This window comes from Carlito syrichta, unplaced genomic scaffold (assembly GCF_000164805.1).
Source record: "Carlito syrichta isolate Samal-C Ts95f unplaced genomic scaffold, Tarsius_syrichta-2.0.1 Scaffold302339, whole genome shotgun sequence".
NCBI classification, from domain to species: domain Eukaryota; kingdom Metazoa; phylum Chordata; class Mammalia; order Primates; family Tarsiidae; genus Carlito; species Carlito syrichta.
Window position 1 is genome coordinate 228,386 of NW_007246435.1, and position 17,205 is coordinate 245,590.

Sequence of the window (17,205 nt, forward strand, 5' to 3'; positions counted from 1 at the left end):
TGCCGGGAGCAGCCACTGCACTCCAGTCTGGGCGACAGTGTGAGACTCCAACTCAAAAAAATCAAAAAACAAAACAAAACAAAAAACAAACAAAAAAATGTAAACACTATAGAAATGTATCCAAAAGTCCCGAAATCTGATCACTGACAGATAACTTATTAGTACACTCAAATTTCTTCTTCTGAATGAAATGAATGAACCATAATTATTTCTTAAACTATAATTTTCTAAACTACAATTACATTTTCTGAACAAGAGCTGACTAATGAAGTTATGAAGAAAATTCCAAATTTCTTTTAAAATTTCTATTTTTGCTAGTTTTACGTGTGTATGTAAGTATATAAATAAATGTATAGCCAACTAACTGTCTCTATTGAAATTTTATTGGTATTTTTCCTCTCAGATAAATAGGGGTGCTAGAAATATTTAATTCAAGATCACTCATCTTCACTGTTGCTTATATTATAACTCTCACTTTTATCTTTTCGTTTTGCCATTGTTCTGCAAACTCATTAAATGGATAAAAAATTTCTAATTGTAAGTTACAAAAACATGATATGAAATTTATAAAAAGAATATTACTTTTCCAATTTTACTTTTCCAGCTTAATGCAGAGAGATCAATTTGATCTGTGCCACTAGATACTCAATATGATCTGCTTTCAACTTTGAAAGTCTCTTTCTTTTAAAGCTACAGTAACTTGCTTATCTATCTTTTCAAGTTATACCTTATAATTCAGAGGGTATACCAACAGCTGCCTTTCTTATACAAATGGTCTTCATTGCCGCCTTCTGTAACAAAGAAGTGTCAGCACCACTATGAAAGTACTTCACACATTCTCTTTGCATGTTTATGCCAGCTGATACTTTTTATGCATATTTCAGTATATATTCTATCTCTTTATTTGCTTTTTCATGCAATTTGAATGGAAAACTTCAAGGAAATAAACATTTTTGAAAAATTTGTGCAGGCATAAGTCTGTCCTATACAATCACCAAGCTCTTTATGCAATCTCTTTATGTCCTCTGAGAGGGGACATTGGAGTGAAAAGGCTTAAATGGTGTTTTTAATTTAAGAAAAACACAATTCTTTTACCACCATAAAATAACCTATTTTATAATAAAGTGCTTTCATTTTTTAAATAAAAAATATCAACTTTATTTAAGACCTAGTCCTGCCAGCAAAATATTAACTTTAACCAGCTGATAATTTTTAAAAATATTTAACAGATAGTGATGATGAGGATGAAGATGATAGCAATAAACCTTATTTGGCACTGAGTTATATATGCCAGACACCATTCTAAGTGCTCTGTATGTATTAACTAATTTAGTTTTAAAAATAATCCTAGCATAGTCTCTTTCATTGAACCTATTTTAAAGATGAAGCAACTAAGGTAAGGAACGTTTATGTTGCATGTTCAATTAACTATGTAGCAGAGCTAGGATTCTGAACAGTTAGGCTTTTTTGTCTCTAAATGTTATACAATACATTTAGTTGTTTTTTTTTTTAACTGAAAACAAAGAGCGGTAACATTTATTTTCTGATAAATTCTTTAAAAATGTGATCAATCAAACATAATAATTCATTTAAGATAAGACTTTCACATAAGTTAGGTAAAAGCAGTCTCACATGTGAAGATGTTTTAAGCATTCAATTTGAATAAAGCATTTGAAAGAAGCAAACACAGAACATATTTAAGAAAGACATGGAGACTAAAATACCCTAAAAGGAATATATCAGAGCTACAGTAATAGCAGGATATATACTTTGGTATTTGCTAGAAATGCTTCCCAGCCAATGAGCTGAGATAAACTGCAGTGTAGTCAACTAGTAGCCTGGGAGACAGATGTCTGGGCAAGCATATTATGAGTAGGAACACCCTCTTAACTTCAAAGTATGACCTATGTATCTTTAGAATGGAAGATTGCCTTGTTAGCTACAGATCTGTCTTCAATCTGCCCTGTTTCTTTTCTCACAAGACTTCTCTTCATTTTGTGAACTAATTCACACTTCTAAATTACCAGTAGGCGCAACTGGGAATCTACTGTCATACACTGTGCAAGAAACAATACCACAAATTTCAAAATATGTAAATATGCAATACAAAAAAAGCTGACAAGCATACTAAACGGTGAGATAGCTGCTACTTGCTTCCTATTTCCTAAAGAACAGGCATATCTTTGTCAGACAGGAAAGAAGTGGGAGAATAGCCATATAAGATGTCAACTAAACAAAATATAATAACCAAATTCACCTCTTCTTTTATACCCACTATCCCTCCACTATGTTCTGTAATAGTTAAAGGCATTCTCAACAACCAGGTTACTCAAGGCACAAATCTCAAGTTTTATCCCTTTTCCTCAATGACGATTACAGGAACAGTCAATCAGAAGTAAACTCAAATTTATTCCAGAAGTGTTTCTTCAGCTCATTTCTTTGTCTGAACTCCACTGATAACAGTTCATATTTAATTTCTTATCTAGATCACTAAGTTGCCTCATAACTCAAATCACATTGACTATATAGCCTCTTCCTCCAAAATCCAGCTCCACCCTGTAACCAGAAGTTTATTTTAAAAACAGACATGTTATTTTTCTGTTTAAGAAACTTCCGAATTCCTTAGAAAAAGCACAAAAGTTCAACTGCCTCAACAGTGTGGAGAGTTACAGCTGTAACACAATGGAGAGATGAGAATGAAGTAGCTTAACTTTATAGATGCTTAGCTATTTAAAGTTGAAAGGATCACACTAAAAAGAGCTCACAATTATAGACAGAGATCTAATGTGAATTGACGTGAAGTACTAATCATATGCTTTAGGCATTTATTTCTGAAAATTTTTATTTAAGAAATTTAAAAAAAAGAATGACTAATTGAGGCTGTATTATGTTCAGTTGCTTTAAAAAAACTACATTTTATATTTAATAAACAGAGAAAAGAGAATTCTTAAGTAAAATCTAGTGAGAGATATAAAGCTAAATCTAAAGAAAGATCATACCTTATGCACATGACTATAACACTCAAATTGGGTTTATAAGGATAATTTTTAAAACATTTTTAACTCCTCTCAAAAGACGAACATCTATAATACATAAAAGTTATCAACTGAACATGAGAATGAGTTATTTTACCAACTGCTGCCAAGATCCACTAGAGCCACAGAAACACTTCAGAAATGCAGTTCAGAAAAGTCAAGAATAAATGCCATGCCAGAAGCCATCTGTGTCAGTGACAATGTTAGTTCACATAATGTGGACTAGGAAAAAAAACCATAGGTGAAATGTTTATAAGTGCAAGATATTTCAAGTTATTCTGTTAACTGTATAGTAAACTGCTATTTTCTTATAATGTTTACATAATCAACAAGAGAGAGCAGGTCAGAAAATGCTAAACAGAGGCACACACATATTATTTCCAGTGTGTGTGTACAATCTGACACATAAACATAAAATGAAGGCATTGCCATCTGAAACACTGGGGAGCAGAAGAGGAGAGAGAAGCATACGCTATCAAGTCGAATGTTCCGGCTAAGCTTAAATTCGGAACTGTACTCCCAGTACCCGAGAAAAACTCCTAGAATATAGACAGGTCACCACTAAATTGGAGTATCGTATTTCACATTATTTTAAAAAACAAAGAACGCCAACTATTTTTTAAAAATAAGTTCATAAAGAGAAGAATGAAAAACTCATGTTCAATTACCTTTTCTAACTTTTTGGCTTCAATGTGTCGAAGTACTTGTTCTCGCCAATCATGAGGAACTTTACTTTTTCCCGGAGCATCTAATAAAGAATGCTCAGAGCCAACTCTCGCATTTGGTCTTTTTGAAGGACTAGTCCGGGAATAACTGAAATCACTAACTGACATAGTTCTTTCTGGGATTTCACTAACAGAGGGCCGAGCACTCTGAGGTCTTGATGTGTTTGGACCATCAATGCTGTATGTTCGTGCAGAAAGAGGTCTTTGTGATCCTGATGTCACTGGAGTTCTTCCCACTGAATGTAACTCTCTGTATGATAAATAATCTCCTTCTGGAATTTGGGTCCGCCTTGTAGGACCCAGGTCACCAAGATTTACAGAGGCTGTGGAGGACACACTACTTTGTCGCTGAATTGTAGTTCGAGTCACTGCAGGGATGAGTCGGTCGTTTGGTGAAATGGCCCACATTTCCCCATGTCTTGCAGGGCCAAGTCTCTGGTGCAAATGGTATGCAGTATTAGCTCGAACATTGTTATGGTTAGAGAAATTCATATTGGCAGAATGTTTAGCATAACTGTGACTTTCTGTGCTCTCTGATCTAGGAAGGCGCGGAGGAGGAAAACTAGCAAGATCTATTTGGGGATTTTGTTTGGAGTGCCACAACGTGTCTTTGACTGCAGCACTGCTACTGTATTGGATATTATACTGTGGAGAACCATATATTTGAGGTGCAGATTGTGGGCCACTTGCTGTGGGGCCTCTTATTATATTTGGCTCTTCAGGATTATGATTTGAATCAAACTTGAAAATTGCCTTTGTACCTGATATTAAATCAGAAGAAGAAGAAGAACCAGTAAATACTTGCAATGGTTGATCATACAAGAGTGTAGCGGACTTGCTCCTGACAATATTTTTTCCATCAATAGCAGATGTGACTTTAACTGTTGCACTTGGCTGCTGAGGTCCATTATCACTAAGAATGTCATAGATTTTTAGCACTCCAGTCTCCATATTAGTTATGCTGTGAGATTTCACAACAGATCCAACCAGACCACTTCTCTGAGGGGAGAGATCTTCGGTGCTTTTGGAAATACCAATGTCAACGGAAGAATCAGTGTCATGTGGCTCAGTCCTATCAGGAGACTGTGAAGTTTCTTCAGAATGTCCATTTACTTTATTTATGGATTCCAGATTAGGATACTTGTTTCCATTTTCCAAGTGCTCAACTTCCTCTTTAGAATTAATGTTTAAAAAGTCTGTTCCAAGCACTATATCCTGTGTCTTTGATCTTTCCACTATTTCTGGTTGAAATGTATCATTAGTTATAAGTTTATTAAGATTCATATTGATGTGATCTAAATTATGAGAGTCATCAGATGTGGCTGTTGAGTCAACACCTTTCTCAACTAGAACTAATCGCTCTTCAATGTTCAAATCAAATTCAGGTAAGTTAAAATCTTTTTTGTCATGAACTTTGAATTTTTCCTCCACTGAACTGTTTAAAATATCTCCATTTTGTAAAAGGCTGTTAAAATTTTCATCTTCTTGCCTAAAATAAAGACAATTTTATGAAAAACAAGATAGTCAAGTTTTTTCAGTTAACATGGGACATTAAGTACTAGTAGCTAAATTGTGTAGGCAGACAAGTTAAAAAATCTAATGGGAGCCACAGATAAAAGGTATTTATTATCAAACATGTAATTTTAAAATACGTATTTAGTCAAATAATATAGCTTTATGTTAAGATGGAGAGAAATAAAACAATTAAAATTCATAGTATCAAAATAATTTTCATCAATATGCCCAGTCTAACTTGTCACAAAATGATTCAATAGAGCTAAACTATGAATAAAAGTGGAATTATATATCTTCTGCTAATATATCTTTCCATGAATGTGCTAAAAAATTAAATATTTGAAAGTGGGAAGATAAATGGAAAGGAACAACAGTACAGGACATTTTTTACAGGTAACTTTGAAGCCTTACATCATTAATCATAGTTAGCCACGTTAACTAAGAACATAATTATCAAATTTAAATATATAGGTAAGGAGATTGACAAAGCAAAGAACTGAATAACTGCCCAAATTTTACATTAAATACGCAAAAGAGATCAAAAGAGAAACTAAGTCTAATCACTCTTCTAAGTGGCTAGTTATATTTGGCAAATATGTTAAAAATGTGTCATTCCAAAATTATAGAAAATATTTTATTTTTGCATGGTGATATGAAAACCCATTTGTGTCGTCTATAAATATTCAAGTTATATTTTCACAAGAGTTACTTAACACTGATCTTTCCATTATGCAAAAAATAACACTCATTATTAGAAACAAAATACAAATATTCCTTGCTTAGCCTTTATTTCATTGTATAAAAAAAAGTGATTTATAAAACACCATACTACCTTCCAACAATAAATAAATACAACTTTATTATTCAATAAAGTAATCATTATCTTAACATCTAAGAGGTTGTAAAAATTAGTATTTTAAAACACCGGGTCACAGACTCAAATTCAGAGGACGTAAGTGATTAACTGTAATTATAACTACACAATCTGTAAACTCATTTTCAGGCACAAAATTCATCTTCCTTTAATAGCAAACACACGTTAATACACAAATTTTACTTAAATATGCCTGAAACTTAAGAACAATTTTAACAACTCTAAATGATAGTTAAAAATATCTAGAATAAACTTTTGGTTTACTAGTAACCCAAATCTTTTTAACAGACTCAAGCTGGCAGACTAACACTAAGGTAGAATGGCATGATCTTTGATAACCCAATTTCTTAAGAGGCTAAATAAAATTTGCTTTAAACTTCAGTTAAATGCCAGGTTGTAGGAATTAACATCTTAGAATCTCTCCTACAAAACTAAGCCTAAAACAAATATACGACACCAGTCAAGAGTATCTATCTATCTGTCTATCTATCTATTTATTTTTGAACTGGAGTCTCACTCGATCGCCCAGGTTGGAGTGCAGTGGTATGCTATCTATCTATGTATCGATCTATCTATCTATTTTTGAACTGGAGTCTCACTCCGTCGCCCAGGTCGGAGTGCAGTGGCACACTCATAGCCACCCCAGCATAGACCTGCTGGGCTCAGACAATCCTTCTGCCCCAGCCCTCCAAGTAGCCGGAACTACAGGCGTGCGCTACCACGCTCAGCTAATTTTTTGATTTATTGTAGAGAGGAGGTCTTGCCAAGTTGCCCAGGCAGGTCTCAAACCCGTGGGCTCAGGCAATCCCCTCACCTCGGCCTCCCAAAGTGCTGGGATTACAGGCTTGAGTCACCACGCCTGAACAAGAGTATTTAAATGAAACGTTTAAAGGTATTTCTCAAAAATGATTAAGTATAAAAATACCCCTTTCAACTTGAATAACCCCAAATAGACTGTTTATAATGTAATACCTAGAAATCTATATATATTTTTATTTTAAAGATACAGGGTAAAATTCAGGGTTAGGTATACAAATGTTCATTATGCAGGTACCCTTGTTGTTGAGGTGTGTGTTTCCCACTACTGCCAATCCTTTTCTTATAGTAGTACGATAATTATTTATTATGATAATTAGGCATCTATTTTAAATCTATATATCCACATTTGAAAAACTAATTTAAAATGAAAGTGTATAAAAATTAAATAGACAATTAGTAATAAAATAGGGGAAGAAAACATACTGCCTAAGCCACTTCTATAATATTTACTCATGAAATAGTTACTCATGTATTTATTGTACAAACAAACTCTATAAGATGTTTACAAACCTGATTTTGGAATTAATATCAATATGAGTTTGTTTTACTGGAGAGCAGAGTGAGGCATCTTGACTACTATCAGTATTAAGAGAAACTGAATCAGACATCCGAGATGGAGAAGAACAATTGCTGTTATTCTGATTGCTATTATGTGTAACTTCATCTGATAAAGAATCTGTATCCTTTGTATCATCTGAGACCAAAAAAAGAAAAAAATGAAGCAATAAATTATGTTTATATGAAGTCAGTGTCATCTCTGAAAATTTAGTTCTAATACAAAGATTAAATAATTTTAAAAGAGATACAATGTTTTTTTTAACATGACTAACATTTGTTAAGAATTTGATTTAGTTCACTGACAAGATATTATGTACTTTTTTCCCCCTCATTGCAGCCTCAAACTCCTAAACTCAAGTGAGCCCCTCACTTTAGCTTCCCAAGCAACAGGTGTGTGCCACCATACCTGTCTAATTTTTTTTTTCTTGTAGAGATGGGGCCTCACTATGCTGCTAATCTTGAACTCCTAGGCTCAAGCAATCCTCCTGTCTCAGCCTCCCAAAGTGCTGGGATTACTGCACCCAACCTATGTGTCCTGTTTTCTAAGTCCAATTAATTTTAGTGAATATGACTTCTACCCATCTATAATTTTTAAGACTCATAATAAAAATATAGTTACAGCTCACACTTGTAAACTTATATGGTATATGGGTAAGAAATTACTTCATACATACATGGAAATTTCCCCCATCTATTCGGATAATAAATGTAAGCAATTCATGAACACACATGCAATTATTAAACAAATTAAGAAATTTTCAAAGGTTAGCTCTTTCATTCCTTCATGTTTTTAAAGCAATTCACAGAATTGTTTATGAATGGTAAGTTCTCAATATGTGAGATGGTTATGTGTAACAATTATATAAACAGAAATACACAGTGATAGGCAGGTGGTATAAATAATTAGTTTTTTTTTTTTAATGTTTGGAGAGACAACGTGCTATGTTGTTCAGGCTAATCTTGAACTCCTAAACTCAAGCAATCCTCCTCCTGTCTCTGCTTCCCAAAGTGCTGGGATTACAGACATGAGCCACTGTGCCTGGCCAAAAAGTAGTATTCTTTTAAAGTACTGACTATAAGCCTGCTTTTAACTAAATCATAGCAAAATCACGGATATACTGTATATAGATAGATGCATAGAAGACTGTATGAATTAAGGATATTTTTGCTGTTCTGAGATTTTAGGAGCTCAGTTCAAGTAGCCTGGACTGCGTTTAAAGTTGAAAATAGTAGCAAAGGACTCTGTAACCTCAAAGCTTAAGGTATTTAGTCTTGAGTTGTTAATTTTTAAGATACCATGAAACTACACAGTGGCTAAGTTCTGTCTCAGATATATTCCTCTTCCTCATTATGGGGCTGTTATGGCAATGTGACAGTTAGAGAAAAACGAGTAAAATACTGAGCATAGTACCTGAATAACTAGTGCTCAATAAACACCAGGAATAATCATCACAATTATTAAGAACTCAAGCTATCCAAGGGCCACCCTGATAATCAATATCATTACTATCATAAAGGCAAAAGGCTGGATAAGCATTTGGGCAAGAAGACATGGTGGGGAGGGATGAGGGAAAGGACAGATGCCCTTCAAGGTCAATTTAGTTCTGATTCTGAGATGCTGTTGTATAAAAGAACGCAGGCAGGGGTTGAGGAAAGTGTAAAAAAAGTTCTGGAATAGTATGCGTAAAATAACAATGAGCATCTACTATATATCAGATACTGTGCTAGATCTGAATACTTTACATAATCTAGTTTATTTTACACACAATTCATTAGCCTCTTTGTATGCTGAATCAGATATATGCATATGGACAAAATTAAGTAACTCAAGGATCACACAGTAGATAAGTGGTAGAAATAAAATTATAGTCTAGGCTTATCTGCCTGTAAAGTCCATGCTTTTTTTTTTTTGAGTTGGAGTCTCACTCTGTCGCCCAGACTGGAGTGCAGTGGCCGTTCCCAGCCACCGCAGCCTCGACCATCCTTCTACCTCAGCCTTCCAAGTAGTTGGAACTACAGGCATGCGCCAGCATGCCTGGCTAATTTTTTGTAGAGATGAGGTCTTGCCAAGTTGCCCAGGTGGGTCTCGAACCCGCGGGCTCAGGCAATCCTCTCACCTCGGCCTCCCAAAGAGTGGGATTTACAGGCTGAGCCACCAAGCCTGGCAGTCCATGCTTATATAAACAAATTTGCATGAGGAGAAAGAAAAGATGTATGAAGACTTTTATTTAAAAATGAGACATAAGGAAGGAAAACTTTTCAGAAAGACAAGTTTAAAAATTTGTTTCTAATATTTGTTTCAAATAACATCTATCATTCACTGAAATTTATTTAAAAGTCTGTAATTTATATTCAGGTAATTTATATCCTTAGTGCTTTCTGTCGACAACTAACCTTTTTTGTTATTACTAAGTGCTACAACTTTTGGCTGGTTAATAGAGGATTCAATTAATGGTGGTCGCATCTCTGCCATTTTCATCTCTTCATCAGAAGAAAGTTCTTCAGATTCCTAGTTTAAAAAAGGAGAGAATATAAAAATTAAATTTTGGTTTCTTTAAATAAACAAATACTGTCATAAGAAGAGCAAAGAAAAAATAAAAAATATCAAGAACATGTATTAAATCTTTTCATGATAATACTGACTAAAACTACTTCATGATTTTTCAAGATATGGCAAAATTATGGCAGTTATTAACAATATGCCAAAGTGCCTATAGGACACTTTTCTATGGCAGGACTTAATCCAATTACATTAATGATTATTATGTGTTTGGTGCTATGTCAAGTGCTAGACAAACAAAATGAATGAAGCATTATCCTCGTCTTAGAAAAACTCAGTTTAGTGAGGATGCCTCAGCAAAGTTTTTCCCTAATCCTCAAATTTATTCTCTTAAGGATCACTGGTTTTCAGGGAATCAGATAGACTGGGAGGTTCTGTCATCAAAATGAACAAATGGCAATTTTCATTTTTTGAAGGCATAACCTTTTATTACTCTCCATGAATTTTTCTCTAACATTTGGCAACAATCCCAGATTATCTACCATTCAGTGCTGCCAGAGAGCAAAGAAACTGACTTGTTACTCAACAAACGTTAATAGAAGAATTTTGATTTCTTCAGCAGGCTAAATTATTCGAATTTTTCTCTAACATTTGGCAACAGTTCCAGATTATCTACCATTCAGTGCTGCCAGAGAGCAAAGAAGCTGACTTGTTACTCAACAAATGTTAATAGAAGAATTTTGATTTCTTCAGCAGGCTAAATTATTCCTAGTTAGTATGATGGAAATAAGTATATAAAATTATAAAAATAAACGAAACGTCCTTAAAAGAGACGTTCTGTTAAAAGTACTAAGGTTTCTAGGTATTTATAAGTGCCATGATAAAGATATGAATTGGGATCAGCAATCTACTTCAATAAAAGGCTAAACAGTAAATACTTCAGAAGTTGCAGGCCACATACTCTGTTTCAACTACTCAACTCTGCTATCGTGGCACAAAAACCGTCCCAGACAAAATGTAAACAAATGAGCGTGGCTGTGTTTCCCCCAAAAACTTTATTTATTACAGCAAAATTTGAATTTCATGTAATTTCCGTGTCATAAAATAGTACTGGTATATTAATTTCAATCATTTAATAAAGTAAAACTATTCTTAGCTTGCAGGCCATACAAAAACAGGTATTGGCCCACAGGCCATAGCGTGCCAACCCTCTTCAAGAATGTACAACAGCAGAAAGAGTTAAAGGCTGCTAGTTAGCAGAGTGGAAAAAGAAGTAAATTCAATTTAGTTCCAAAGAATGAGTAAAGACGGAAGTGATATGTCAAGTAGAGGGAAGCATGAAAATAAGAAAAGGTAAAGTCAGTTCCATGAAGCTAGAGCTCAGGGTAAGTTGCAGAAAAAACAAACAAAGGTAGACTAGATAGCTTGGCAAGCAGTTATTTTCTGTGTGTGAACTCAACTAAGTATGTACTGGACCTTATTGTAAGTTGCCAAGCCAGGAGCTCACAAGCTCATAATTATGTAATGTTAACTCTGGTATTAAGAATGCACAGGAAAAAAAGACTGTCAGAAAGAAATCTTTCTTGTTCTTTCCCCTTAGATACTGCATTTTCTTCAATAAAATATTTGCCCTAGACAATTCTATAATTTAGCTTTGATTTCTCTTCTGAACTAAAGATCCACATTTCTTTTGGATATGTCTGATAATTTTGCCAATTGCTCAAATTCATATGTCCGAAGACAAACCAGTCCTTTGAAGCCTATTTGTTCTCTCAACACTCCCATCCTGTTCATAGCATTATCATCCTAATCAAGCACGGTTAAGTGACTGTTCCCACTACTCCCTTCTTTATAATAAAAGACAGTCACCTGCTACATCTTCTGTACTATTCTCACAACTTTTTTTTTTTTTTAAGTAGGAGTCTCACTCTGAACCCAAGCTGGACTACAGTGGCACACTCACAGCCATCACAGTCTCGACCTGCTGGTCTCAGGCAATCCTTCAACCTCAGCCTTCAAAAGTAGTTGGAACTACAGGTGTACACCACCATGTCTGACTAATTTTCTGATTTTTTTTTTTTTTTGAGTTGGAGTCTCACTCTGTCGCCCAGACTGGAGTGCAGTGGCCGCTCCCAGCCACCGCAGCCTCAACCTACTGGGCTCCGGCGATCCTTCTGCCTCAGCCTTCCAAGTAGCTGGAACTACAGGCATGCACTACCACGCCCGGCTGATTTTTTGATTTATTGTAGAGATGAGGTCTCGCTGCCCAGGCGGGTCTCGAACCCACGGGCTCGAGCAATCCACTCACCTCAGCCACCCAAAGGCGCGGGATTACAGGCTGAGTCACCGAGCCCGGCTAATTTTCTGATTTTTTTTTGTAGAGACGAGGTCTCGCCAATTGCCCAGGTTGGTCTCAAATCCCTGAGCTCAGGCAATCCTCTTGCCTTCGCCTCCCAAAGTGCTGGGATTACAGGTATGTTCTTATTCAAAAAGCTGTCAGACTTGGAGAATCCAGTAGGTGTTACGACGCTAACATATAGCTCTATCAGAGCAATACTCTCCTAAAAAGCCTTTAGTGGCTCCCCAAGACTACAGAACATTAAGCACAAAACTTCTCAGCACGAGAAGTTTTTAAGAGCATTCTTAATTAGGATCCAATCTACTCTACTGATTTTATTTCATAATATTGCCCCTGATATACTAGTAAAACACGCTGTTTTTCACATTTTCCGAATACCGTTCTCCTCTCTCATTATTTCCTCCACATTTCATTCAGGTCTGCCAACTGAAATCTTAAAAATATAAGTCAAATGCCTCTTTCTTCTTAAGGATCCATAAATCTTCATAGCCAAAAAAGATCACTTTTCTAAATATCTGTAACATTCAACTGTAACATTCAACTGTAACATACTTTTTTAACACACTTAGCACAGTCTACCCTTGATTATGTTTTTGTACTGATTTCAAAAATTGTATTGATTGATGGATTGAGTTGGAGTCTCACTCCACCACCCAGGCTGGGGTGCAGCGGCATGCTTACGGCGACTCCAGCGTCGACCTGCTGGGCTCAGACAATCCTTTGCCTCAGACTTCCAAGTAGCTGGAACTACAGGCATGCACTACCATGTCCAGCTAATTTTCTGATTTATTGTAGAGATGAGGTTTTGCCAAGATGCCCAGGCTGCATCTTTTTTATTTTATATATTTTTTAAAGATGTGGGGTACAATTCAGGATTGTACAAGTAAAGTTTGGGCCTCACTTTGGCCCCCATTTCACCTGGTTTGAGATCAGGTATCTTCATTGCGTTGATTTTAATCTACATATCCACTTACCCATTCTGCCACTATAATTCCAGCGTCCAACACATATAAATTACACGAAATGAGTCTCAAGTTCTCTAGAACAAACCCATTAACTGCCTCAAAGATTATATTATATTAGCTTCAAACACAGTCACTTCATTACATAGTAGTGAACTGAGTAATGTTAACTATCTGAAGGATATTCCAAAGCCATGAGTTTTTTTTGTTTGTTTGTTTTTTGTAGTATATGCTAGTTCACAGGATCACCATGAAAATATTTAGAATTTTCAGGATTGAAGATGCATTATAACCTACAACATCACTATTTCTTTATATCAATGTCAAGCAGTAGAACGTTCTACAACGATGGAAATGTTCTTTATTTTAGCTATGTGTGTCAGGGATAGTCACTAACTAACCAGATGTTTGAAATGTAGGTAGTGTGAATGGAGAAGTTCAATTTTAAATTTTATTTATTTAATTTCAACTTAAATAGTCACTTCGAGCTGGTGTGTCATACAGCAGACACTGCAACTAAAAATCAGAAACACTTCAGATATTCGTATTAAAAAGTTACACCCTCACCGTGTTATATTACTACAGGCAATGTGTGAGGGAATATACAATGGCACAGCCACTTCAGAAAAAATGCCTGGCAGTTCCTCAAACAGATAAACATAAAGTTACCATATGAGCCAGCCATTCTATTCCTATACCCAAAAGAAAGGAAAATGTATAGCCACAGAAAAACCTGTAGACAAATGTTCACAGTAGCCTTCTTCCTTATAGCCAAAAAGTGGAAATAACCCAAATGTCCAACTGAAGAATGGATAAACAAAGTGTGATATCCACATACAACGGAACGCTACCCAGTCACAAAAATGAACAAAGTGCGCAGCGTTGATACATGCTACAACACAGACAAACCTGAACACATTCTGCTGAGTGAAAGGAACCAGTCACAAAAGAACGCGTATTATATGATTTAATTTGTATAAAGTGTTAGGAATAGGCAGGTGTATAGAGGCAGAGAAAGTAGATTTTTGATTGCCTAGGGCTGACAGGGAAGAAGAAACTGGGGAGTAAGCTAAGGAGTACAGGATTTCTCTCTGGATTGACAAATGTCTTCTCAAAGTGACTGTGTTGGTAGATGGTAAATATATTAAATGCCACTGAATTGTATACTTTAAAGGGGTGATTTGTACAGTATGTGAATTATATCTCAAACTGTTTTTTAGAAAAGTGATAGCTTTTACTGACCACTAGAAGTTCCATGTGTAAAAAAAGTCTCATTCAACAAAAAACTTTCACATTTGATGACAAATGCTTAAACAATTCAAATAATTGAGTATACCTACAGCAGTCTTTCATTTTTAAGTTACAAAAATAAAAGCAATTGTAATTATGTATTTTACAGTAGACCAGACCTTCCATAATCTATTTTACATAGTAAACACCTGAGCACAAAGGTTATAAAAACTCTAAGATTAAGGTGATAAATGAGTGATATTTTAGTAGATATTATTACATTTCTCAATGATAAATGCATTAACACATATTCTGCAATCAACGTCAGGTCTTTAGCAACAATGAAATATTAAATTCAAAGTTCTTAAAATTGCCACAGAATAATCATAAAGTCATACCTCAAAAACATCATCATGGTTAATAACATGCTTCAAGCTCTCAGAAGCTGTCATACTTGCAGTCACTGGTATGTTCCCAGGATTGCTTTCAGCTTCAGGTTCACTGATCTTCTGTATAGAGTTTCCTATCATATACTTTTCTTTTTCATCAACTTTGCTTTTTACTGGAGTAGTAGTATTTTCTGAAGTCTAAGTAAAATAAAAGATAAAGAAGTTATGTTTTAAAGTTTTATATCTATTCTTACATTAAAACTTAGATTACAAATTTACAATTAATTTATCTACTTCCAATTTTAGACAAATCTCAAACAAGGAAACTTTAAACATAGAAACCTCTGTCACTCACAGATAAAAAGCTCATTTTGGGAACACGTGGTCCCAAAACTATAAACCATATTAAAATGTATAATTTAGCTGAGATGACTTTTCCTGTTAGAAGTTGCAAGGCTGGTGTGGACAAGTAAGTCACACTCAACTCAAGATACTTTCTGCTCATTGTGGACTGTATAGTTACTCTAAAGACATGATAAAACGTTTTGTTCTGTAATACAGTATGTGTGTGTGGGAAAGCACTGAAGGAATATACCAATTAGGAATTTGTGAAAATTTCTGAAACATCCCAAGGAAACACACGTCTTATGTAAATGTATTTATGTCTACATTTAAAATTAGAATTGGACAAGGTGTACCAACATTACCAGTGGAAAAAAGAAAATTTCTGTAATAGTGACTTTTCTGACATTCGTTATCTTCTTTCTTCAATGATTTTTTTTTTTTAAAGCTACATTGACACAACCTCACAAATGTGGACATTCTATGCCCGGAGAGTGACAGCAATAATAATTAGGGAGGTCACTGATTATTATGGTTTCCCAATTCAGGTAGCTGAGAACAAAACCATTAAATTAGAAGTACACTTATAGCCGGGCTCGGTGGCTCAGCCTGTAATCCCGCGCCTTTGGGAGGCTGAGGTGAGTGGACTGCCCGAGCCCGAGGGTTCGAGACCCGCCTGGGCAGCAAGACCTCATCTCTACAATAAATCAAAAAATCAGCCGGGCGTGGTAGCGCATGCCTGTAATTCCAGCTACTCGGAAGGCCGAGGCAGAAGGATCGCCAGAGCCCAGCAGGTCGAGGCTGCGGTGGCCGGGAGCGGCCACTGCACTCCAGTCTGGGCGACAGAGTGAGACTCCAAGTCAAAAAAAAAGTACACTTATATATCACGTAACAGGAGGGATGCAATTTGAGAAATGCATTGTTAGGTGATTTCATCATCGCGAGTATCACTAAGTACTTATACAGACCTAGATGGTACAGCCTACTGCATACCCAGGCTCTCTAGTACAGTCTGTTGTCCTAGGTTACAAACCAACACAGCATGTTACTATACTCAATATTGCAGACAACTGTAACACAATGGTATTTACGTGTCTAAACATATCTGAAAACAGCAAAGGTTGCACTGCATTATGATGTCACTAGGTGAAAGGAACGTTTTAGCTGTATTATACTCTTACGGGACCACCATTATATATGTGGTCCGGCAACCAGAACTTTGCTATGTGGTGCGTGACCGCACGTTTGGCGAATATAAAAAGGCCATTACATCAATCATCCTTTAAAAGAGCCTGAAAAGAGGCTTCAGTTTTCCGACCTTCACACCCACATCTTTATTTACAACTGGCTGGTCTTCAAGTGGTTTTGACTCTCGCCCGGAGTCTTCATTCGCCTCTTCATCCTTTAACCTATGTACAATGGTCTGCACAGTTCTGACCATACTCTTGAGCTCATCTGGGTACGGTGTAGGATATCTCTTTAAATTTCCCTCCTAGAGAAGTAAAACAAGAGAAATGTAAACTACAAACATTTCTAATGTCAATCTCATGTCAGTGTTTATCTATAACTCATCTGAAGTGCAGTACCCATTTAGTTCACAGAAATAACAGTGAAGATAGGTTTTGAAGGCATTTTAGGCTCGATAAAAATATGGTTTTTATCACAAAATAGTCAGAGACTTCACAGGAAATTTCAATGTTTTAAAAGCTTTTTGTAGCAGACTTAAATATTTTCCACTGGAGACACATAAGTGTGGGTATTGCCAAAAACTGTGTCACTTGGCTTTGAAACAGCTATACATTTTTCAGGTAGACATTTACCCAGGTACATGAAAATTCAGACCATTCACATATTTATATCTCATGTTCCAAGAACAAAAATCTCCCAAAGTCAGCCT

General features: G+C 35.6%; 1 protein-coding gene across 1 annotated transcript in view; it reads right to left on the reverse strand.

Annotated features, from left to right (window-relative positions):
- The window catches only part of ERBIN (erbb2 interacting protein), a 149,472-nt gene that overhangs the window by 17,935 nt on the left and 114,332 nt on the right, over positions 1–17,205 (reverse strand). Inside the window, exons 17-21 of the mRNA XM_008056389.2 lie at positions 16,627–16,800; positions 14,976–15,164; positions 9,921–10,035; positions 7,479–7,662; positions 3,704–5,249 (exon numbers count right to left, since the gene is read on the reverse strand). Coding sequence (XP_008054580.2) covers positions 3,704–5,249; positions 7,479–7,662; positions 9,921–10,035; positions 14,976–15,164; positions 16,627–16,800 — 2,208 coding nt within the window. The remainder of the gene's footprint in view (positions 1–3,703; positions 5,250–7,478; positions 7,663–9,920; positions 10,036–14,975; positions 15,165–16,626; positions 16,801–17,205) is intronic.